We start from the raw sequence: 24,388 nt of genomic DNA, 5'->3' as shown, positions 1-24,388 counted from the left end.
TGAGCGTTTTCCTTTTTTCGGGGGGGGGGGTATCGTTGTTATCATTAATAACAATAGCTAACATTTGTAGGGCGCTTTCGGTTCGGAGAATCCTTTGCTTGTGTTGCCGTGTAATTAGATCACAGCCGCTCTGAGTTGCTGCTGTTGCATCGGGTGTTACCATTATCCCCATTTTATGGATGAGGAAATTGGGGTTTGAACGAGTGTGGGACCTTGGCCAGAGCCCCACGGTTAGTTCCGAATCAGAGGCTGGAGCAGAAGGTCCGCAGTCTAGCTCTCTAGCCATACATTACACCGCCCTGCCTCGTCCAGATAACAGTTTACCTTTTTTAAAAAGCATGTTTTTCAGGAAATTTTAGAATCTAACTCTCCTCCGGGAGAGCTGAGTGTTTTCAGCCGGCCAGGGCGGCTTCCCCCCGAAGACGCGATGAAGTCACCGAGGCCCGAGACTGGCCTCCCAAAGGCAGGGTAACAGCAGGCGCTTTGGACCCGAAAGACGTTCAAGGCGTTTGTGGTTCAGTCTCGGCGTCTCTCACTTGAACCGCCCGCTCTTCCTGCCTCCTTCCACCCCACTCCCGCCCGCCCTGGACTGGTGGTCGAAGCCCTGGCCCGCCCCCGGGCCCAGCACCGAGGGTGCAGGCTGCGGAAGCTTCAGCCGGGGAGGGTGCCTTGTGGCCCTCCAGGCGGAGGTCTCCTCGCGTGGACCCAAGGGGCCCGGGTGGTTTGGGAAGCATCTTCTCCCCACTCCCCGCCTGCCTCCGGCCCCGAGGCTCCAGAGGTGACTGCTCAGGTCCCGGCCCTGAAAGAGTCGAGGTCCACCACCCCGGGCCCCAAGGTGCCTGGCTCCGCCCGAGCCGCGGGGCTGGGAGCCCCCCCACCCCCTGCTCGGCCCCTCCCTTTACCGCTCGCCCTGCCGGGCTCTGGCCTCCGGGCACCGCACGGGCTCGGGATGCGGCCCGGGAGAGCCTGGGCTCTCCTCTTCTTGGGCTCCCGACGAAGGCAGGACGCGGCCCGGCACCTGGCGGCCAAGAGCGGGGGAGACCGAGCCCCCGGGCGCCCCTCGGGTCCCGGGGGGGGGGGGGCGGAGAGCCGCGGGAGGGCGTAGTGGGGGGGGGCGGTCCAGGGGCAGGGGCGGGAGGCGGCTCTCGGGGCCCGGCCCCATTGGCCACCGGGCCCTGCAGCAGGAAGGGGACAGGGACGAGGCGGCCCCACCCCGAAGCCGGACCAGCCTATCGCCGGGAGCGCGGAGCCCGGATAAATGTAGCGCCGGGAGGCGGGAGGGCTGCGCACAGAGGGGCTGCCAGCCGGCCGAGCCGCAGCCATGCAGTACCCGCACCCGGGGCCCGGGGCGGCCGTGGGGGTCCCCCTGTACGCGCCCACCCCGCTGCTGCAGCCCGTGCACCCGACGCCCTTCTACATCGAAGACATCCTGGGGAGGGGGCCCGGGGCCCCGCTGCCGCCCGCCGCTCCCGCCCCAACTCCGACTCCTACCCTGCCTTCCCCCAACTCCTCCTTCACCAGCCTCGTGACCTCCTACCGGACCCCCATCTACGAGCCCACGCCGATCCACCCCGCCTTCTCCCACCCGGCCGCGCTGGCCGCCACCTACGGGGCGGGCACCTTCGCGGGCCCTCTCTACCCCTTCCCCCGGACCATGAACGACTACCCGCACCCCCTGCTCCGGCACGACCCCCTGGGTAAGGCGGCCCGGGGCGGCGTGGGGGGAGCGTGTCACCCGCCGGTGGCAGCGCTGGGGCGTTGGCGCTGACTCCTGGCGAGGGCGTGGGCGGGCAGGAACGAGCAATTGAAAGTTGTAGAAAAAGCCATAGAAAACGCCGGCCTCGGCCCCCTCTGGGTGCGCGGCCCCGGGAAGGGAGCTGGGGCTGGCCCGGGGGCCGACTGCCCTCCCTCTTGTCTTGCTAGTCCTCAGTCGGGACTGGAACCACACGCGTGACTCAGATTGCTTTTCCCGCACCTCGCTCACCGACCCCACGATAAAAAGCCGCGTGTCAGTGTGCGGTCAGAGCCAACCGGGTGCCCACAGGGGACCCCTCGAGGGAGCCGCTGGATTTGGGCATCGCGGCGTGCTTTCTTTACATTCGCTCTAGAATTGTTCTCCCTGGGGAGAGGGGTGGAGGAGCATTTAGGGAGGGAGAGGGATCGGTTTGTGAGGGCTCAGGGAGAACGGAAAGGGGGTGCACGGAAAGAAGGGGGGTTCAGGGGAGCCCCGATCCCCCTGTGGAGCCCATTGACTCAGGCAGCCTGGGGCTTACTAGGCTGGACTTGGTTCAACAAGTTTGTGCAGCGAAAAGAGCCTGACCCTTTCCGTTCATACAGGAAATCTTGAGTTCTCGATAGGAGTAAATCTGGTTTCAGAAGCTGTTAAGTGTTTTCCTGGCTGCATGGAGCAGCCCCTTCCCCGGGAGTCGTGCACACTGCTGATTATTTTATCGACATCCTCAATACAGACAAATTCAGGAAACACTCGACTTCTGATAGCCGGGATCCGTTTTTCTGATATTGTTCATTTCCTCTGTGTGGGATGTGACTTTATGGCAGCTAAAATAACCAGTTGCTTCCTATTTTTTTTTTTTGAGGCTGTTTTGCACCAGTCTGTAGGCTGACGCAAGCAAAATCTCGAAAAACAATGCTAGATTTTCAAAGGTTTCAGGCGCAGACCGACGGGACGGACAGACTAAAGAGCGCAGGAATCCCCGGACCCGAGCGGGGCTGGCGCCCAGGAGCCTGCACGCCCAAGCGCGCTCCATTCCCTTCGGCCTGCTTGTTGGCCTGTGCCCTTTGCAGGCCAGCTGTTGGGCAGTGATTACCACTGAGGCTCTAGTCTGGGGAAACTTATCTCGGTGGATAATTTTCGTGGATGCCTTGTTCAAACTCAGAATCAGGTCGCAGGGGGAAACAGACTCATTTTTCCCCTCACGGAGTGAGCGGTGATGGTGAAGCCCTTCCCCGTTAATGAAAGATGAAAGGAGTGGATCCATAAAGTGCTCCCTCTCACCACCCCTTCCCCATCTCTGTGGCTCCAGGGGAAGAGCTTCGGAGCTGGAGTAGTTTAGGTTAGTTTAGCTGGCGGAGGGCTTCCAGCCTGGCTGACAGTGACTTCCTCGGGTCTCAGGGACTGGCATTCGGCTAGGACGTTTGTACAGAGAATGCAGTGAGTTTCCTTGGGTTACGACTGTGAAAGAGCAGAAGGAAGCATGGGGTTTTTCGAGATAGACCAACAGGAAACACATTGACGGAAATGTTGCCATAGCCCTAGGGGTGGCTTTAACTGGCCTCCTCAGAGAGCCTGGTGTGAAATCAGAGGAGCCAGAAGAATCACACTTAGAGAAGATTGAAAATTCTTGGTGTTCTCTCGAACGTGGCCGAGTCAAATCTGAGTCGCAGAGGGACAGGGATGGGGAAAGTTTTTTTTCTTCTCCCCGCAAACTTTCGTTAGGCTAATAGGGAAAGAGTATAAGGATCCACTTCTGTGGTTTGGGGGCTATGAGGTTTAAGCCCACCGGTGGATTTGAACTCTTCCTCAGTCTGGGGGTCTTTGGCAGATGAATGATGGTGTGGGCCTGGGGAGGAGTAAGAATAACCTCTCATACGTATATAATTGCGTTCCTAAAAACATCGAATATCGTTGGACCTAGGTGACACAAGACTCATATTCCCTCTTTACAACTGAGGAAACTGAGGCGGAGAGAAAGGCAATGCTTTTTTTTTTTTTGCCAAATTGCCAAACAAGGATTATACTGCCAGGCAGTCAATAAACATTCACTGACAACCTACTGTGTGTCAGGCTAATCCCCGAGGAAACAAAAAGAAGCAAAAGATGGTCCCTGTCCTCAAATAGCTCACAACTGAATTGGGGAGACTACAAACAAATATTGTAAATAAAATAGGCAGGATCCATAGGAAATAATTAAAAGAAAGAGGACAATAGAATTAAAAGCTGTAGGGGAAACTTCCTGCAGAAGATGGGATATTAGGCAGGATTTTAAGAGAAACCAGGTTATTTGGTAACATTAGTGAGTGACATTGTTAGGACTCCAATCCAATTTTTTTTGACTTCAAGACTCAAATTAAATAAGGGCTGTAGAATTGCTACATAAATATGAACCATGATTAATCATATTTGTGTAGAGTCAAGAATGAGAGTAAATTAAAGTTCTTAATAACTTGTCACTCAATCCCCAGATTTTGCTTTAATAAAGAGAACAATGTCTGTATATATGTTGCTTGTCACCTATAAGAGTCCTGATCTGGAACCAGTAGACTCAGACTGCAATCTCTCTCTCTCCACACTTAACGGTGTGACAATAGGCAAGTTGCTCTAATTTTCTGAAACTTAGATTTTTCCTTAATATAATGATAATATTAGTTAAATGAATGATGTACTTCATGAGATTGGCAAGAGGAAATCATTTGGTTCAAATCAAAGTACTGTATAGATGAGTTGTCGTTATTACTTGTTACCTATGACTACTGCAGAAATGGACCACTGCGGAATCCACCACTTCAATTTAAATATATGAATGCCTGGAGTCTTGGTGCTTTGGGTCACTCTGATTCCATTTTCCCCCCCCCTCCTCTACCGACAGGCAAACCCCTTCTCTGGGGCCCTTTCATGCAGAGGCCACTACACAAAAGAAAGGGAGGACAAGTAAGATTCTCCAATGACCAAACCATCGAATTGGAAAAGAAGTTTGAGACCCAGAAATACCTTTCCCCACCTGAGAGAAAGCGTCTTGCTAAGATGCTGCAGCTCAGTGAGAGGCAGGTGAGCTGGGAAACATGATTCCTTGGAACTGTTAGGAAAACAGTTCTAAATGGGGAAGAAGAGGGAATTGGGGAAAACAGTGGCTCTGCGTGGGGAAGAAGAAGAAATCGGGGGGGGGAATTCTAAATGAGGAAAAGAGGAAGCTGGAGAAAAAAATTCGGAGTGAGGAAGGATCTGGGAAAACAGTGGATCTGAGTGGGGAAGAAGAAATTGGGGCTAAGTTCTGAGCTGGAAAGAAGGAACTGGGAGAGCAGTGGGTCTGAGTGGGGAAGGAGAGGGAGCAAGAAGAGATGGTCCATGCTTGGATCACCTGATCTAAAATTCTTAGGCCCGATTTCCCCCGAATCTTTATTTTGATACTTTCAAGATACCTTAGGTGACTAGAGAGGCATTATAGTACAGTGCAAGATCTGAGGGACCGACCACCTATGACTTTAACTCTTACTGTCTTAAACGACAAGTCACTGAAGCTTCGTTTTCTTTGTGCAATAATCGTTTCTTTAGGTGACTTATTAATTAGTTAACTTCACTTCCTACATATAAACCATGAAATAATTGACAGATGCAGAGGGGAAAAAAAAGAAAAACACCACCTGGGTCCAGCTTGTACCTTTTCATTCATTTAACTTATCTGAAGCTCTCTAATAAATTTCCTAAGCTTCATTTTTCATCTGCAAAATGAAGCTAATAATGCTGGCGCCAGCTTTTGTGAGACCTGCCACGAGCTGTGCCCTGGAAGCCAAATACCCTTCCGCTGCCCCTTCCAAATACCCTCCCCACCCCCTTAAAGGGCCTTCCCGTAGGTCTACATCCCGAACATGTGGCCATGGTTCCCTTTCTTTCCATCTCTCTAGGTCAAAACCTGGTTTCAGAATCGGCGAGCCAAGTGGAGAAGGCTAAAGCAGGTACGAGGCGCGTGTTACTATAGCAATAACTCTTTTAATGATCTTATCTTCTAACGGGATCCCTATTCGAGCTTGTATGCAAAAGTCATCCCCGGGGCTATTTAGCCTCTTCACCTTGATTAAAAAGGCAAATAGTCTTTTGGGAATCCTGGAGGACTCGGCCAGGCGGCACTAACGCTAAAAGCGCCTAATGCGCTCAGTTCCGATGGCCATTACGGCGGGGGTTTCACACACAGACTATTAAAGGACCACGCTAATTGTTTTATAAACCCATATGTTGTTTATCTAATTAACGCAGGAAAGATAAAGTAATTGCCAGTAAATGACTTAAGCAGTTATCTTGGGGGGAGAATATTGTTTCTTCTATTGACACAATTATAATAAAACCAGGCAGGACTGGTAGGTAAATAGAAGGAAACAAACATCTTAGAGTCTATTTGATCGACTGCTCATACAATGAAAATATCAACTATTTTTAACTTCTGCCCCTTAGCCCCGGTATAAGGCCAGACTAGAAAGGAAGAAGAGGTTTTGAAATCCGAGAACATTTCCTACCCAGTTTGCAAATGCAGTCGAAGCTTTTACCGGAGAAAATAAAGTTCGGGTCCAAAGTGGGGTGGGGGGTAGGGGTGGGGCCGGAGGACTGGAGTTGGTCTCTTGGTGTCTCCAGCCCAGATCATGCTTGACTTATAGTTGGTGCTTAATTAATGTTTGTTGAATGGAACGGAATTGTTGAAGTGAGCTAAAAGGCAATTATCCCTCTAATTCGATGACGAAGTTGGTTAGAGCTTTCCCGGAGTTAAGAATCCGGGGTTCGATTTGTGGCAGTCTCTACCGATCAAAGTTACCTGATTAATTGCTCAGCTCTCCGGTTTACATTGTTGTGTCTACGGGGCCTCCCGTCTTAGAAAACAATGGAAAGTTTTCATAATAAAATACTAAAGTTATTTTTCTTTCATCCATGATGGCAAAATGAATCCACTTAAAATTGAGTTTCAAGTGGAGGAAAATCTTGATCCCAATTTTTACTCTAGGTTTGTTTTGATTTTTTGCTTATATTAGTAAGTGTCTTAAGTGAGTTGGACTGGTTCTCCTCCCCACTCCCTGGAGGGGTTTTGTTTTTTTTCTTCTTTGGATTTTAAATAAACAGGGATTACTTTCTCCTCAGATTCAAGTACCCAAGACTATTTACTTTAATAACTGATTCACATTAGAGTAATGTGGAAGGCCTTTCTCTGAGACTGCTAGCAGAACTGCGAGGCTGGTCTCTCTTTCCTTCTCCCTCTCCCGGTGTCCATTACTTCTCTGCTTAATCCTCCGGCTAGTTTAAACTGCACTCCGTAGAAGAGATCGTAAATTGGATTCTCTCTTATCATTTTGAAAGTTCTTTGATTCTTTTTTACAAATCTGGTATATTTTTTTAAAGTCTAGAAAATCTTAATATATCTAGTGAATGCAAAACGGGGACCCCACAGCGCTCTGAACTGTTAAGAAATAATTTCTTTAGACAATCTTGAAACCACCGAATTGGTCTGAAGGTGTGTATACTGAATTAGCCTAAATCCACTTTGGAGGTATAGTCCTGGCTTCTTTTGTCTTTGAGGGAGTTTAATCTCGATTTGGTGTTAGCAGAATGATTTCTTCTTCCAAATTCATTCATTTCTTCTTTCATTCCTTCGAGAAACACTAATTAAGCAGCTATGTATTCACCCTCAGGTGAAGAACAGTCTCAGCATTCGAGAACTTTATTTTCTATTGGGAGGGGAACGAAAAAATGTAAATAGATGAGTAGATACAGAAAAAGTGCCACGAGGAGGACAAGAGTTATTAGGGAGAAATGAATGTGTTAAATACAACCTTTCCATCGCCAAATTGAGACTTTAAGCTTTTGACAATTTGCCTAAGTAAGCAACCAAAAACTGCTGAACACTTAACAAGGTCTGGTAGTATTAAAGGCCAGATGGGAGTTCTAAAGTCAAAATTACAAAGAGTCCAGTTTTCATCACTCCATATCCTACCCCAATTTTTATTCCTTTTATATAGGAGAACCCTCAAAACAAAAAAGAAGAATTGGAAAATCCAGATCATCACTGTGATCAGAGACAAGATAACTGTTTACCCAGCGACCAGACAAAAGACCTTTCTCTGGATAGCTCACAGTGTTCTCCCTCCCCTGCTTCCCAAGAAGACCTGGACTCGGAGATTTCAGAGGATTCTGATCAGGAAGTGGACATTGAGGGGGATAAAGGTTATTACCAGGCAGGATGACTGAAACTTGAGCGAGACTGGACTTGAGAATAATCTTTTATTTTCTTTTAATTGGAAGATCTCTATGGAAGAGCTGAGAAAAAAAAATGAACCAAAGGGAATTCACTTTCTTTCTTATCAGAAAACTGAGCAATTTGGTGCTTTGGCTAGTTAACAGATATCCATGTTAACTTTGATTTTTTTTTACTAAGAAAATAAGTTTTGATTTTAAGTTGTTATGCTAAAATTGATTTTGCAAAGATTAAGCATACTTCCCCAAGTAAATTGTCACAACTGGCTTACCAGTAGCTTTAAAGATTTAATTAGACTTTCTATATTGATGCTTTTCCTATTCCAGATCTATAATCTATTTAACATCATGGGAGATTGCTTGTTTGTGAGATCTCCCAGGTGGACCAGGTCCTGAAACTGGATGTCACTTTTTAAAAAGTGAATTTAAAAAATTTTTTATCTAAAAGTCTCGAAGCACCTGTCTTAAACCTGGTTAAACTTGGAATCATTTCAGAGATTTGCCTGTTAATTCTGCTCTTTTGTTAGTAAAATAAATATTCTGGGTAAGATACTGCCTTCTGCACTGTTATCTTCCAGTAACTATTTGACAAGAAACTGTGATAAAGCTTAACAGGCCATTGAGGAGAAACTGACACAATCAGTTATCAAAACTAATCTCAAATATACTCCCAGTAGCAGGTTGAATTATATATATATATATATATATGTAGATTGTAGATAATTTTTTGTGGTTTTATATTGTTCATTGTTTATATCATGTACATACTTGTCTGTCAAAAACACGACAATCTGATAAGCCAGTGTCTTTTTTTTTAAGAGAGAAATGGGTCTTTAAAACAAACAAATTCATTGATGATCAATCAAATGGAAGCTTCCACAGTGTTCTGTTTTCATTTTGTCATTACTTACAAAATCTGCAGAATTCTCTATTTGTCCAGGCTGAACTGAGCTTCTGGCTAAGAATTGAATTTTTACCAGTGTTGGGGGGATTTTTTTTTATTTGTATTTGGCCAATCCCAATCCTTCCTGTCACTTTATGTAAATATGTGAGAATGGGTTTAGCCTAACACCTTTCCAGGACAATGTTAATTAGTATTGGGGGAGACTTTACTTGGGCAAGGCTAATAACTATTATTGAGAAAGTGGGCTGGGGGAAAAGGAGAGCTTCAGTTCTGGGAACTATCTGATTAGTAAGTGGCCAGTATGTTTAGAAAGAGAAAGGCAAGAACAGAACTGAAAGTGAGTAGGCCTGCCCTTAGGTGTCCCCCACCCCCACCCTTTTCCCCAGCAGCTACCTAGGTTGTATTGATTGATTTGCAGTAGGAGCCTTTGGCAGGTCTCTGGTCAACCTTGACCTGTTGAGTCAACAGTGCCCCCCCTTTCCTCCCCCACCACAATTTTCATTTAGAGGCTTTTGGAAACAGGCTTCTGTAAAACAGAAGAAAAGACTATTGAGGAAGAAAGGTTAGCCAGGAACTGGCTGAATAATCCTGGCCAAGTCATTGCACCTCTCTAGATCCCAAGTTCTTCCTCAGTAGGATGAGGGAACCCAGCTAGTGAATAAACCCTATTATTTCTCTAACTAGTGATCTCTACATTTCATGTATCTCAGACGAATTACCTGAGATCTAGTTAGAGAAAAATGAACTCCGGCAGGCCAGTTCACCTGGTTTCTGTGTGAGTAGGTGAACAAACAGAGGGAACTTTAGGAGGGACAGTAGCCTCAGTTCACAAAATGAGAGTTGCTAGAGACCTTAGCCACCATATAGTCCAACCTGAAAGGAACTCCACTGCAAAAAAGTCATCTAACCTCTAGTCCAATTAAGGGGAAGTACATTCTACTTTTAGACACTTGTTATTGTTAAGAAATTCTCCCTGAAGTCAAGAAATCTGCCTCTTTGTAACTTCCATTGTCCCAACAGAACAACCAATCTCTCTTCCCCATAAAGATGCTTTAGATACTTGAAGTCAGTCTTCATGCCTCCTATCCTTGCCTTCTCCAATCTAAACTTGTCTGGTTTCTTCAACTAGTCTTCATATAATGAGAACTAAAGTTCCTTCACCATCCTCGTTGTCCTGCCTAGTGGAACTCCCTAGTTTATGGTGCTCACTCTAAGCAGAATCCTCCAACTCTGGTTTGATCAGGTCAGAGTGCCTAGGACTGCCAACCCCTCATTCCTGGAAGCTCTTCTTCTGTGAATTCAGTCCACATCACAGCTATTTTTCTGACCACTACATAGTTTCCCTTCTGCCCCTCTGGGCACTGGACAAAGCCTGAGAAACTCAGCAGCCAGGAGTATTTACACAGTGGGTGGGGGGATGCAGCCTGGAGTTAGGAAGACCTAAATTCAAATCTAACCTCAGCTATGGGACCCTGGACAAATAGCTTAACCTTTGCCTCAGTTTCCTCAACTGTAAAAATGATTTAATATCTTATCTTCTCCCAGGGTTGTTGTGAGGATCCCTGCCCTCAAATAGCTCAAAATTGAATTGAGGAGACTACAAACAAATATTGCGAACAAAATAGACACCTGTAAACAAGTCTGACTTACAGTAGATGCTAGTATTAAGAAATGCATGATTCTTTACTCTTTCCTCTGAGTCTGGGTGTGAGATAGGGTTCTTTGAATACCAGCCCAGGGGGGTAGAAATAAGGATCTTGGTAATGAAAACTTTCAGTTAAAATGAGCAGTTATGTTTTGTAGTTGATCAATTATGAAAAGAAGAAGATGAATGGATAAAAGCACATATAGATTGAAAGGGAGGAAAAGGTGAGATATCTGAGCACAGTTGAATCTGAGTTGAATTCAGTATGTTGATGAGGGTTTAAAGTGATTAAGAGGAGGAGGCCTGTGTTGATGGATAGTTAGTGAAAAAGGAACCAGTGTCATGACTAAGAGCAGTAACCTAATTCTAAGTTAGGAAAAGTCCAATTTATTCCCTTCAATCACTGACTGGGAGAGTGCACTGCAAGAGATGAGGTGGGAGAAATTCTCCCTTCCTTCTGTCTCCTGGTGCATCTCAGCATTGAAATCCTCTGGGTCTGTTTCTCTTAAAATGTAGCTCTGACTCTGCAAACTAGAGTTAGGGTAGCATAGACTGAAGAGAACCAAGGAGAGGGAACATTAAAATCCCTTTGAGTCTACTGAGATTCTTACTGGGGATAAATGGTTCTGATGCCTCCAGAGTGAGCAACCTGGATTATGGTGATGCATCTGCTCAGAATTATTCAATCTTATCTCTTTAGGTTTCCTCAGGGGGGGGTCAGGTCTTAAACCCTAAAACAGGAATCAAGTTCAGCACAGAGAATTTTTAGGGCTGGAAATTACTTTAGAGTTCAACTCCATTTGAGAGATTAGGAAACAAAGGGTTAGGGAAATGTAATGATTTGATTTGATACAATGCTTAATGGCAGAGTTAAGATTTCTCAACCAATAGTCCAGGATCCCTCACCCCCCCCCCCCCCCCAAGGTGCTTCAAATGTCCTTCCAAATTTCCTGATTATGCTCCAGTTCACCGTCTCCCTGACTCTCCATCAGAACCCATCAGGACCACTAGGGATATTTACCCAGCTCCTGTCTCCCAGATAAGTTGAGGGGGTGGTATCACTGATTTCAAAGGTCATAATTAGTTTTAGGCTGAAAATAAAATCTGTATGTGATTTTAGGGAACAAGAAGCTTGTGGGCTGATTACTGAATTAAAGCAATTCTGAAATCAGTGTGTTTGTGTTGCTCCTGGAGATAACCTCTGGTTAATGTTTATTGTTCACAAATAGCTTCAGTATGAGAATTGGGGAGGGAAGAGAGAGAGAGAGAGAGAGAGAGAGAGAGAGAGAGAGAGAGAGGCTGTGGGACTTTCAATTGTCAATAGAAACTCAACAGAGTGAAAACTGGGTTTTAATGAAGCCTATTCTATCACACAAGGACATTTCCCAATTTCAGCATATCCAAAACCAGGCAAGATGTACAGAGAAGTAAAATGTAAGCTCCTTGAGGGCAGGGACTATTTTTAATTTAGTCTCTATATTACCAGTGCTCTGCCCAGTTAGGTTTTAGAATATGGTAGACATTTAATAAATGTTGGCTACTCTGAGTCAGATGAGAGTTTGAAGATTGCTGAGTCTTAATGCAGGGCAGGGGGAAAGGAGTGGGTATGATGTGGCATAAGAGTAGTCCCGTGGTCTTTACAGGTCACAGTCCCTTTCCTGGTACTTATTACCTTTCTAGTACTAGGAGACCTTATTCATTTATGATCTTTATGACAATTTTTAGAAGTGAGAAAAAGGAGGTCAATTGAAGGATAGCCACTAGTTCAAGGTTACTATAGAACTGAATTCTGGAACACAAATTATATGGAACTTCAGACCAGGCATGGGGAAACTCCTGGCATCGCATTTAGTTTTCCATCAGGTCCATAAACCTTTGTGTGAAACATAAATGGAGGACCCAGAACTGGTTGGGTTTTCCCAACTTGGGTGGGGAAGATACTGACAATCATCCATTTCCTTCTCCACATTTCTGCTGCATTATTAATAATGTATGATTCCTGCCCACAATCCAAGCATTTTTTATTTGTTTGCCTCCTGGCTATTTAATGTTGAATCAGCATGTATGACCTTTACAACACAGTTCTGGTCTTGTTTTTAACTCTTTTATCAGGAGATCCAACTTGAAAACGGTTATCATTTAGCAGAAAGACAAACAGCAGAGCACATTTCTGTAAGCAGCACGTTAATGATTGGGAGAATTGCCCCAATTTCTTCATGACAGTGTGTGATTAATCCTCTGGGTCATGTTCTTATAGCCCAAATGATCCAGTCCATCAGTCTTTGATATTCAAAGCCCTCGCTCACTTAATAGGATATTGATTTCAGTGCACAATGTACTTTGACTCTATAAACAGCCTCACTTTCAGGGACTGCCAGCTCTGTGGGGAGGATTTTTGATGAAGAATAATTGCCTAAGACCTCTTTTGCTTAGTTTTTATGATCTCTCCATCTTAGGGAAGGTGATAAGGTACCATTTCTGGTGGGAAAAAGAGGAAATCATTTCTGATAGATGAGGTTATTTATAGAATGAGTCCAAAAGGATCTATTCACTTTGAAGCCCACCACCCGGCTCTTTCCTGACTTCACAGCTGTGAATATTCATTTCAATTAATCTGGTGAAAGTGGAGGTTGTATTCAAGGAAATGGATTTAGATTTGAGGAAATGCAACTCAGATTCGGCAGCAATCTTTAGAGTCTGAAGGACCCCTGAGATGAGAGAGGCCTAATGTTCCTCATTTTGCAGATGGGGACACTGAGTCTTAGGGAGGAGAGCTAACTTGCTTGAATTTGCAAAGTCAGAAATAGAACAGAGATCTTGGTCGAAGGTCAATCCTTTTCTTTCCTAGTCTACATCAAGCTGTTTCTCTTTCCTGGGGATAAGAACCCTTCAGCCAGGTGCAGTTTTCAATTGAGCTGTCATATGTCAATATGTCAAGAATGAACCTTTCCTACAAAATCTCCCACCAGTGAGACTTCAAATACAATGCACAGATACAATGGATCCAATTGGAATGAAATTGGATGGAAAAGTGGGGAAAATGAACTGATAGTTGTCAAAATGCTTGGAATCTTATAAATGTTTGACCAAGTTTTCTTCCAAGTTTGTTGTTGTGAAGCCATAACTTCCCCTCCTTCTATTCGAAGATTTTTCTTTTTGCTTTCCCTCCCCATCCCCTTTCTTATAACGCGTTCATTTCTGAAGTACTTTAAGTGTATCCCTTCATTCATTCATTCAGCCCACAAGCATTTAGTGTTTGTGACACACCCTGTGCAAAGACAAAAAGGGGGGGGGGATTAATACTGTCTTGTGTGAAATAAACAGAAGTTTGGGAAGAGGACTTTGGTGACTTTGAAGGAAGCTGGAAATTATAAGAGTCAGAAGTAAGCATATAATGATTTCCTGGCATGGGGAGGACAAACTGTTAAAAGACAAGGAAGCAGAAGAGGGAAAGTCAAATATGGCAAGTCTGTCTGCACCCTAGCATATGGGAAGGAGAATAATGTTCAACGAACCTAGCAAGATAGCCTAAAGTCATATTGAAAAGAATTTTAAATATCAGAGAAATTTTTCCTTTATTCTGTAGGAAATTGGCAGCCCCTGGAGAGTTTTAGTGGAGAGATGGGACCAGATATAAATGAAGCTGTAAAGGTAGACTCTGCAAGATTTGGGAAATGATTGGATATAGGTGTCCACTTCTAAAGATATAACTTGAATGGATGTAAATTATAAATCAACTTTAATGATGTGAACTTTGAATAGGAAGCCATCTGGGAAAGACATTGTTGGCTTGCTTTTCTTAGAATGCTCCAATGAAGTCAGAAAAAATGAGGAGCAAATCCTGTCTCTGACCTGGGAAGTGACTTAACCTCTTCTAGTTCCTCTTCTATAAAATGGGAGTGAAAATAACTTCATAGTATTGTTGAGAGGCTCAAATGATGTGTATGAAGGGGTTTGCAAACTTAAAGACATAGATGTATATGAAAATGTAAAAGATATTTATAGAGACATCTTATATAACATTTATAAAGTAAAAAAGATCAATTTCTATAGTCATCTCTTTGTGTCCTGGCTCTGTCTGTCTGTCTGTCTGTCTGTCTCTCTCTCTCTCTCTGTCCCTCTGCCTCTCTCTGTCTCTGTCTCTCTGTCTCTCTCTCTCCCTCACACACACACAAACACACACACACAAAGAGGTAATATGGCATATCATAGAGTTCTGGTCTTAGAATCTGACTCCAACACACACTACCATGAACATGTCACTTAATTGATTATTAATATCTTAGTGAAATAGACAGTTCTTTAAGATAATAAATAATAGGCAGGCTTTGATCTACTTTGAAGGAAGGGGTTGCCCCAAATCAATGAGATCAAAGATCCCAGTCCAAAGAAAAACAAATTCAAAACATTTAGCAGATTTGGGTCCAAGAAGCTGCTACTTCTTATGAAAAGCTGATACCAGGGAAAAAAGGCCCAGGAATGAGTTTATGACAGAAGAATTTACCAGAGCAGTCAAATTGGCCAGTTACATACTTCGTGTTCTGCTCCCAAGCGCAAGTTGGAGATGAGGAACCAAAGACCTAATGAATTTAAAAGCACTATTTAAATGAGGCCCCTATTACTACTGCTTGTTCCTTTGACTGAGTTGTTTTCTTAAATGATTGAGTTTTAATGTCTGTAAAGACCTCTGAAGACTGGGTGGGAATTGGGAAATCTAATCTAATTGAAAGGTCTACACAAAAGCAAAACAAATTTTGTTTGGAAACAAATCTGGTTGTAGGTGCTTTCAAAAATTTAATTTAATTCAATTCCAGACATTGACAGAGACATATTTCCACTGCTAAATGACCTTAGCACTTTCCTTTGAATCTATTTCTTTTCTTTCCTTTGTGGGGTGGGCTGGAGACAAGAAAAATTTTTGCCAATTCGAAGACTAGAAGCTCCAATTTGTCAGTGATTTTTTCTTGCACAAATTCTTACCACTCTATCTCCACACATAGATTTATAACCCAGAAATGAGTTAGAGAATGATGGGGGTGGGGTGAGAGGGGACAAGAGGAAATCTAAAGTTTTAAGAACCCTGATCTCAGTTAAGTTTAAAACCCTTACCTGAGCTCTATTCAGAACTCAGACAGCTTGGCGCTCAAGTGTCATTTGGAAACATCTTAGAACAGTGCCTGCTACATAGTAAGCTCTATATAAATGCTAGCCATTATTTAACATTTAAAAAAATTTTAAATCTAAGGGTTACATAATACCATTCTTTCTTCCCTTTCTCCTCTCTTCCTCAGTTTTTCTCCTTACTTCTTTATATAGTAAAAAAGATGTATTTCTATAGATCTATTTCTTTATGTATCTTTCTGTCTCTGATTCTGTCTTTGTCTCTCTTGTCTTTCTCTGTTGCTATCTCTGCCTCTGTCTCTCTCTCTCTCTGTCTCTCTCCTTTCAATTATTCTCTAAGTGAAATTTCTTGCTTCTTTTTCCTTCTTTACTTCCTTGCTTCCATCCTTCCTTCTTCTTGCCTTCCATTTTTCCCTTATTCGTCCTTTTCCTTTCTCATACTCTCTTTTTCTTTTTGCCACAACATTCTTTATTCTGTACTTTTGTTTTAAGGATAGAAAATGACTAATTTTAGATATTAATACATCACCTCAGATCACATTTTGTCTCTTGAAGTCATGGAATCATGCAATTCAGATATTTCAATTTTTAAAAATCCATTCATGCTTTAATTATTTTTGTAATCCTTTAATATAAATTTTATCTTTACTTCTTTCCACAAATATTGATATTCAAATATTCATATTTGAATTCACATTTATATATATAGCTATATATCATAAGGGAGTGGTGCTGGACCTGTGATGTCATTAGTATAGGGAATCTGAGGTGGACATTCTCTCCACAAATACAGATTAGCAACTTACTTGAAATTTAAAAGACAAGTTTTCTGAGCTATTGAGACCCAAGTGATCTGTAGTTGAATGCTCACCCAGAAAGTGTCCGTTGTGATTCAAAGGGAGCTGTTTTATCCACTGGTGATGCTACCTCTCAACATAAGAATAAGAATATAAGGGAGTGAGTGGCAGCTAGGTGGCACAATGAATAGAACACTGGTCCTGGAATAGGAAGGATCCAAATTCAAATCCAGTCTCAGACACTTGATACTTACTAACTGTATGACTTTGGGTAAGTCACTTAATCCCATTGCCTCACCCCCCCCCCCAAATAAGAATATTAAAAAAATCAGTTGAAATAAACCAATATTTTAAATAATTTTGTAGTTCTTGAATTTTCATTATTTCCTCATTAACTCCAATACCAATGCTATTTTTATGAACAGAGCAGTGCCTAAGATGTTATTTCCCTGATCCTGTCTACCTTTCTTAACCAAGTGTATAACATTAATTCTTTGTTGCTGTTATTGTCTTTTATTATGTTGCTGTTTTTTTTTTTATGTATTATTCCTTTAGTCTTGTTTTCTTTTGTTTGCATCACTTTGCATATGTTTGGAAATGTAATAATACTTCATTATGTTCATATATAATATGATACATCCTTTGCCATCCTCCAACTGAGGGATATCTAATTTATTTTCAGGATTTTGCTGTTACAAACAATTTTACAAGGAATATTTTGTTACAGATAGATGCTTTTTATCTAACAAAGAAATAGGTAGGTCAGATGAAAGGATATGCATATTTTTCCAATGTGGTACAGATTCATATTTATTTCCATGGATTTTAAAAATATGCTGAACAATACATTTTTAATATGACATCAAGGATATCTCTCTCCCAGAAGACTTTCCCTAACCTCCACCTCTTGAACATGAGAAAAATATTATTTCTTTCCACCACAAATCTTTCAGTTGTTCCTCATCATCACTTTCTTTTGGTATCCAAAAAACCCTTAATATAACATTAGTTTGCATCAATATAAGTGCAATGCTCAGAACTGTGTAGGTGATAATCCCACTGAATTTTTCCTTGATCAGAAAACATCCAAAATAGTGAGTATGTTCACTTTTGATAAGTTGGAGAGCATTTTGAATAGGCTCAACTGGATAATTAAGAGCCTTGTGACTATCAATTGAAAGAACTGAGGGTGTTTGACCTGAAGAAGAGAAAACCAGGAGTAGGTGTGGGGATATGGTTGTTATCTTCAAGGGTTATCATGTTCAAGAAGAATTATATCTATTGGGGTTCATTCTAGAACACAGAATGAAAAGCAGTGGGTGGAATTTGCAGAAATGCAGATTTAATCTGATGTCAGAAAAAGATACCTAAAGGATCAGTGTTTTAAAAGTAGAAGGTTTTTGGCTCAGCAGATAGTTGGCTCTCCTCATTAGTGGTCTTCAAGCAGAAGCTGGATGAGCACTTACTTGTTTGGTATGTGTCAGAAAGGGTTTTTTAAACATTCATTTTTAATGTTTTTATATCAAAGCCATTTCCAGATATTCTCCCTCCTTTTTCCTCTCTTCTTGAGGAACTTCTTGGAACAAAGGAAAAACACTTCAATAAAACATTTGGTAAAAACATTACAACTACATTTGATCACTGATAGGATATGTAGCATTCCAAACCTGTAGTTCTCCACCTTTCCAATGAAAGATATATTTCTTACCTCTTCTCTGGGGCCCTGATCAAGACTTATGAAGTTGATGTCAGCTGAATAGAAGGTCCTAACAAGCAGGAAAAGTTTCAGGTATGACCCTGGCAACAGAATGCATCATCACTCAAGCAATAGCACAAACTAATTTCACAAAGGGACATCACCTTGTCGGCTAAGGGGTAATGAATTTGTTCTGTTCACAGCAACTATTGAAGACTATTAGGTCACAGAGATTGTAATAAGTACCAGTAAAGGGAATATACTCCAAACTCAATCATAGAACCTTGAAATAGTGAAATGAAATATAAATATAAAGGGACTTTAGTACTGAACCTTTTAAAAAAAATTCCATTGCTAGGGTAATAGGTAACTAGGAAACAAGTGAAATGAAATATCAGTGAGAAACATCATAGTGTGGAGGATGGGAAAGAGGCTTTGGTCAGGAAGACTTGAACTCAAATCTTGTCCCTTGAAAGACTGATCTGTGGAGCAGTTAGGTTGAGTAGGAGGACCTGAGTTCACATCCCACCCTAGACACTTAATAATTATCTAGCAGTGTGACCTTGGGCAAGTCACTTAATCCCATTGGCTTGCAAGAAAACAAACAAAGACTGATCTACATGATTCTTACTCTAGAAATCCCTTCAACCTATAAAATTCCTAATCTGAATGACCTTCCTTCTCACTCCCCCAGTTAACATACAGCATCTCATTTTGTTAGACTTTGAAGCTGATGAACTGATAGGGTAAAATATATTAGGGAAATGAATATTGGAAAATTTTTCTGTTCTGGAAAAAAGGTTTGTCTGTAGAATATATTTTAAAACAATAATAATAACAAGATCCAAAAACCTGCCTGGAGGACAATGTGAGATACCATAGACTTAGAATTTCATGAATTAGAGATGATTTAGTACAATAATTCTTAAACTTTTTAACCTTAGAAAACTTTTTACATTTTAAAAAATTATGAAGGCCTCTCCCTACATTTTGTTTATATTCTATCTATAATTATATCCGTCAATTAAATCTATTAATATTTTTTCTATATCTAACAAATAGAGGTGACTAGTTATCTAGGAAGTGTAGTGGATAGAGTGCCAGACCTAGACACAGGAAAACTTCTTCTTTTTTTTTTTTTTTAAAGGTTTTTGCAAGGCAAATTGGGGTTAAGTGGCTTGCCCAAGGCTGCACAACTAGGTAATTAGTAAGTATCTGAGGCCAGATTTGAACTCAGGTACTCCTGACTCCAGAGCTGGTGCTCTATTCACTGTGCCACCTAGCCGCCCCAGGAAGACTCTTCTTGAGTTCAAATCTGGTCTCTGACATTTACTAACTGGGAAAGTCACATCACCCTAGGCAAGTCACTTTTCCCCATCTGCCTCAGTTTTCTCATCTGTAAAGTGAGTTGTATTTGGCAAGCCATTGTAGTACCTTTGCCAAGAAAACCCAAAATGGGGTCATGAAGCATCGGACACATCTGAAAACAACTGAATAGCAATAATATTTACCAAAAATCAAAACATCTTAGTATTGTCATGAAAAGTTTTGATTTTACAGATCCCTTGAAAGGGTCTCAGGGATCACTTGGATTGAAGTTTAAATTTAAATACTCCCAATCTGGTCCAGCCTCATTATTTGGTAGACAAAAATACTGAAGGGGAATTAACTTCTTTAAGGTTTAGTAGGTAACTAGGCTGAAAGGACACAACTAGAATCAAAAGTTGAGTCCAGTGAGTACTGGATTCTCCTCATCGCTGGAATATTAGCCAAAAACAATGATGACATTGTTTGGTTCATTAATAAAGAGAATCTGGAACTTTCAGGTGCTCACAATGGGAATGAGAAACTGGGAATGTGAGAAAAGAAAAGAAAAGAAAGTATCCTTCCAATTTGTACACCCTTCCATCCATCTCCCCTGGAACTTCTGGTTCCAACAGGGGATGAGTTTGTTGTGAGTCATCGCTGATAGCATTCCTTGGTGGTATTTGGTATACAGTCCTTGGCCCAAACACATTAAAAATGTAGAATACAGTGATTTTTCTGCTGTTTAAAAGCATTGACAGCAAAAATCCTATCTCTGGGAAACATGAAATATCAAAGAATAAAAATTAAAATGATTAGAATTTTCAGAAAGCAAGGAAGAAATTCATCCCCCAGCTTAAATATAAGTCATGTTTTTCTGTGCACTTATGATGACTCTCTTCAAAGTCTCTGATCATTACTTGCCAGACAGGGAGGATTAAACATATATTTATATTAAATGCCTCCTGGGTACAATGCTCTAAGCTGGGCTTCAAAAGAAATATAAGTAAACCATAGTTCTTTTTCTAAAGGACCTTAAAATTACTAAAGGGGATAAGATATGTATGCCAAGATATACCCAGTGCAATATAATGAAATTTTAAGAATTATATAAAGGGGTAAAAGAATCACATGAAGAACAAATCACTTCTAGCTGGAACAATCAGGAAATGTATGGCATTTGAGTATAATATTTGAGTCAATTCTTGAATTAGCTAGGTGTAGATAGAAAAAGAGTGGACCTGGATTTAAGAAGACCAAGTTCAAATCCAGCCAAAAACATTTTTGAGCTGTCTGACCCTGGACAAAACACTCTGTCTGCCTCTGTTTCCTCAACTGTAAAATAGGAATAATAACAGTACCTTCCTTCCAGGCTTGTCATAAATATCAAATAAAATATTTGTAAAGTGTCTGGCCCATATTAGATGCTTTGTTTTGTTTTAGTTTTTGCAAGACAATGGGGTTAAGTGGCTTGCCCAAGGCCAGGTCATTATTAAGTGTCTGAGGCCGGATTTGAACTCAGGTACCCCAGACTCCAAGGCCAGTGCTCTATCCATTGTGCCACCTAGCTGCCCCAATATTAGATGTTTAATAAGATTTACTTGTTTCCTTCCCCCAAAGGATGGGCAAGCTGTCAACTAACCAAGATGTGGAGGGCACATTGGGGACAAGGATCACCAGGGAGCAAAGACTCAGAAAGCAGCATCATTTAGTGGACAGTGAGTGGCAGACATCAGGAGGCAGGAAACCAGAGAACTAATTTTAGTTCTGTCTCTAGTTAGCTGTGTAAGCTTATAAATGATGTTTCATTTCTCAAAATCTCAGGCTCCTTATCTGCAAAATCTATGAACTAGCCCAAGTCCCTTTCTGTTTTTTTTTTTTTTTTAAATCTGCATGACTTGAATGCATTGGTATTCTTCATCCATAGGTAAAGTTAGAGACAACCCTGCTAAGGAAATAATAATAACTGATCTTTACATGGAACCATAACATTTTAAAGTTATCTTATATGCATCTTCTCTCATGTAAACCTCATAATGACATTCAAGGTCAGTACCACAGCTATCATCCCCATTTTACAAGGTTGAAGAAACTGAGTCTCAAAGAGGCTAAAAGACTTGTCTAATTAGTGCCAGAACAGCCATCATCCTGACTTTTCAGGCCAGCATCTGCCCATAATACCTCTAAACATTTAATAACTTTAAGATTGGTAATATTATTATTACTCTATCATTCATCCACTCTGGCAAATGGAAAGCTGAAAACTAAATGCTTTAAAACATTTGTTGAAGTTTTTCATTAGGGGAGAAGAATCAAACTGATGGGAAAGAGGATCTTCCCAACAGGAGGCTAAATTGTGTTTATTTAACACAGTGACTGAAGGTCTTATTTTTCCCTAGCTGCCTACGGAATCTGCATTACTACAGACTTGCCATTATTTGCAAATTATACTGGACTAATTGAATAAATGTTTAAAAAATGGATGCTGAGTGCTAGTTTTAAAGGGACAGAGGAAATGGTTTCCTTAGACAACTGCCAGCCACTTACTGATTTGATAGTAGGTAGGTAGAGGGAGCGAGAGGATTATGGTGATGCATGGAGCTGTTGATTATTTAATTGAAGGTAAAATTTTTAGCTTCACTAGTCAATTACCTGATCTCCTTATGTTCTTCAGAATCACTCATTTACCTTTTCTACTGAAGCAGCTGCCCCTTGTTATCATATTAATTTCAGGAGCAGGAAAAACATCTTGCTAATGGTGATTAGCCTTTTTCAACCTGGGCTATTTTTTAAACTATGTTTCACTTTTTTTATGATATGTTATTCAAGTTTATCTTGCCTTTATGACTATAAACTTGTCTTATTGGACTTATCAAAGTTCAAAATGTGTTTACAAAATGTATATTTCTTGTGTTAAATAAAATAATTTTCAAAGTTTATAGTCAGTTTTAGCTGAAACTTTATTACATGTATACATATTATACCCCTGGTTTCATTTTGGTCAGGAGGTGCTCCAAGGTGCCTTTGATAACTATGACAGTGGAGCACATACTCTCCCGAGATGAAAAGCCTTCTGTCATCTGAGGAGGCAGCCTAGGTAAATTTGGAGACACTCATTTACCACAATATTGGGTCATTAAGAGATGATTCCCCCACCCTGGGCTGTTGACAATTCAAGAAATCTGTTGTAGCCGTACACTTAGAGCTGGAAAGTCTATGGAGTCCAAAGAAATTGAGGCACAATGAAAAGATCTCATGTTGCTGTTAGTTCTCACACTCTATACCAAGATAAAGTCAAAATGGGCACAGGTGATTTAGAATTAAAAGGTGATGGCATAAGCCAATCAAGAGAATAAGGAATAGTTTATCAGTCAGATCTATGGAAAGTGAAAAGAGTTTATGACCAAAGAAGAGATAGAGAACATAATGGGTAATTTTGATTACATTAAACTAAAAAGGTTTTGCACAAGTAAAACCAATGCAACCAAGATTAGAAGGAAACCAGAAAACTGGTGAACAATTTTTACAACTAGTGTTGTTGATAAAGGACTCATTTCTAAAATATATAGAAAACTGAATTTATAAGATTTATAAAAATACAAGTCATACCCCATTGAACAGTCAGTTTTCAAATGAATAAATTAAAGCTATCTATAGTCATTTGAAAAAAAATGCTCCAAATCATTGATTAGAGAAATATAAAACAACTCTGAGGTACCACCTTACACATATCAGAATGGCTAAAATGACAAAAAAGAAAAAATGATTAATGTTTGAGAGGATGTGGGAAAACTGGTGGAATTGTTAATTGATCAGTCATTCTGGAGGGCAATTTGCAACTATGCCCAAAGAGCAATACCTTTGATCCAGTAATAACACTACTGGGTTTGTATCCCAAAGAGATCATAAAAAAGGGAAAAGACCCACATGTACAAAAATATTTATAGCAGTTCTTTTTGTAGTGGCAAAGAATTAGAGATTGAGGGAATGTCTATCAATTGGGGAATAACTGAACAAATTATAATATATGAATGTGATGGAGTATTATTGTCCTGTAAGAAATCATAAGAGGTCAAACTTCAGCGTAGCTAGAAAGACTAGCATGAACTACTGCTGAGTGATGTGAGCAGAAGAACATACACACTAACAGCAACATGGGATGATGATCAACTATGATGAACTTGTTCATTTCAGCAGCACAATAATCAAAGACAATTCTAAAAGACAGGTGATGGAAAATGCCATCAACATGCAGAGAAAAAAAGTCTGAATGTAGAGCAAAGCATACTTTTTAAAATTTCTTTCTAATAATCCCCCCCTTTAGTTCTGATTCTGATGGTACATCAGATCTATATCAGATTATTCACTAACCATGGAGGGGGGGAGGGAGTAAGAGAATACAGCAGAAAAATGTGAAACACAAAACTATCTTTGTACATAATTGGAAAAAATAAAATAACATTAAGAAAAGAAAAATAAGCAGTCATTTTTCTATATTACATCCTATGTTTTCTAGTGGATTAGTCTTGAATTATTTGAAAGTCTATTTTTTATATTTGAAGATCTTTCTTCCCCAATTGCTTTAAAAAACTTGTTTCTGAGTTGGAATTTGCTTGTTTAGGGGTTGTTGTTAATTGGAATTTCATATTTATATTCCTAAGTTCTGGGTAGTTCATTTCTATGATTTCTTTTATTATGACATTTAATTGTTTTTCTGGAAGACATGATCCTTAGGTTATCTCTACCTATTCATATCCAAGATCAATATGTTTAATTTGCATGATGAACATATTTTCCTTAATGTTATTTTTTTGCTTTACTTCTAGGAGCGCCCTTCACTTTTGTTTATTTTCATTCTCAATCTTTTGTTTCTTTGGTGAAGACTTGCCATGGCAGATTCTAGTTTTTTATATTAATTATTTTTGTTGTGCAGACATAAATCCTGCTCTCA

General features: G+C 41.1%; 1 protein-coding gene across 1 annotated transcript; it reads left to right on the top strand.

The window, feature by feature from the left end:
• The first annotated feature begins 1,321 nt into the window (after nucleotides 1-1,321).
• On the top strand, nucleotides 1,322-15,757 carry HHEX (hematopoietically expressed homeobox). Its single transcript, XM_074233359.1, has 4 exons — nucleotides 1,322-1,697; nucleotides 4,608-4,786; nucleotides 5,641-5,691; nucleotides 7,735-15,757. The coding sequence occupies exons 1-4, from the start codon at nucleotides 1,322-1,324 to the stop codon at nucleotides 7,957-7,959; spliced, it is 831 nt and encodes a 276-aa protein (XP_074089460.1). The 3' UTR covers nucleotides 7,960-15,757.
• The last annotated feature ends 8,631 nt before the right edge of the window (nucleotides 15,758-24,388 follow it).

The sequence above is a fragment of the Macrotis lagotis genome, chromosome 4, assembly GCF_037893015.1.
Source record: "Macrotis lagotis isolate mMagLag1 chromosome 4, bilby.v1.9.chrom.fasta, whole genome shotgun sequence".
In the NCBI taxonomy this organism is placed as follows: domain Eukaryota; kingdom Metazoa; phylum Chordata; class Mammalia; order Peramelemorphia; family Peramelidae; genus Macrotis; species Macrotis lagotis.
The sequence above is the reverse complement of the archived record's forward strand: the minus strand, read 5'-3'. Positions and strand labels throughout refer to the sequence as shown.

What these genes read in the sequence shown, in the direction of transcription:
- HHEX (XM_074233359.1), top strand. Translation starts at nt 1,322, where the DNA reads ATGCAGTACCCGCACCCGGGGCCCGGGGCGGCCGTGGGGGTCCCCCTG. An exon ending in GCTCCGGCACGACCCCCTGG is followed by an intron (nt 1,698 to 4,607) that starts GTAAGGCGGCCC and finishes CTCTACCGACAG; the next exon opens with GCAAACCCCTTCTCTGGGGC. An exon ending in TGCAGCTCAGTGAGAGGCAG is followed by an intron (nt 4,787 to 5,640) that starts GTGAGCTGGGAA and finishes CCATCTCTCTAG; the next exon opens with GTCAAAACCTGGTTTCAGAA.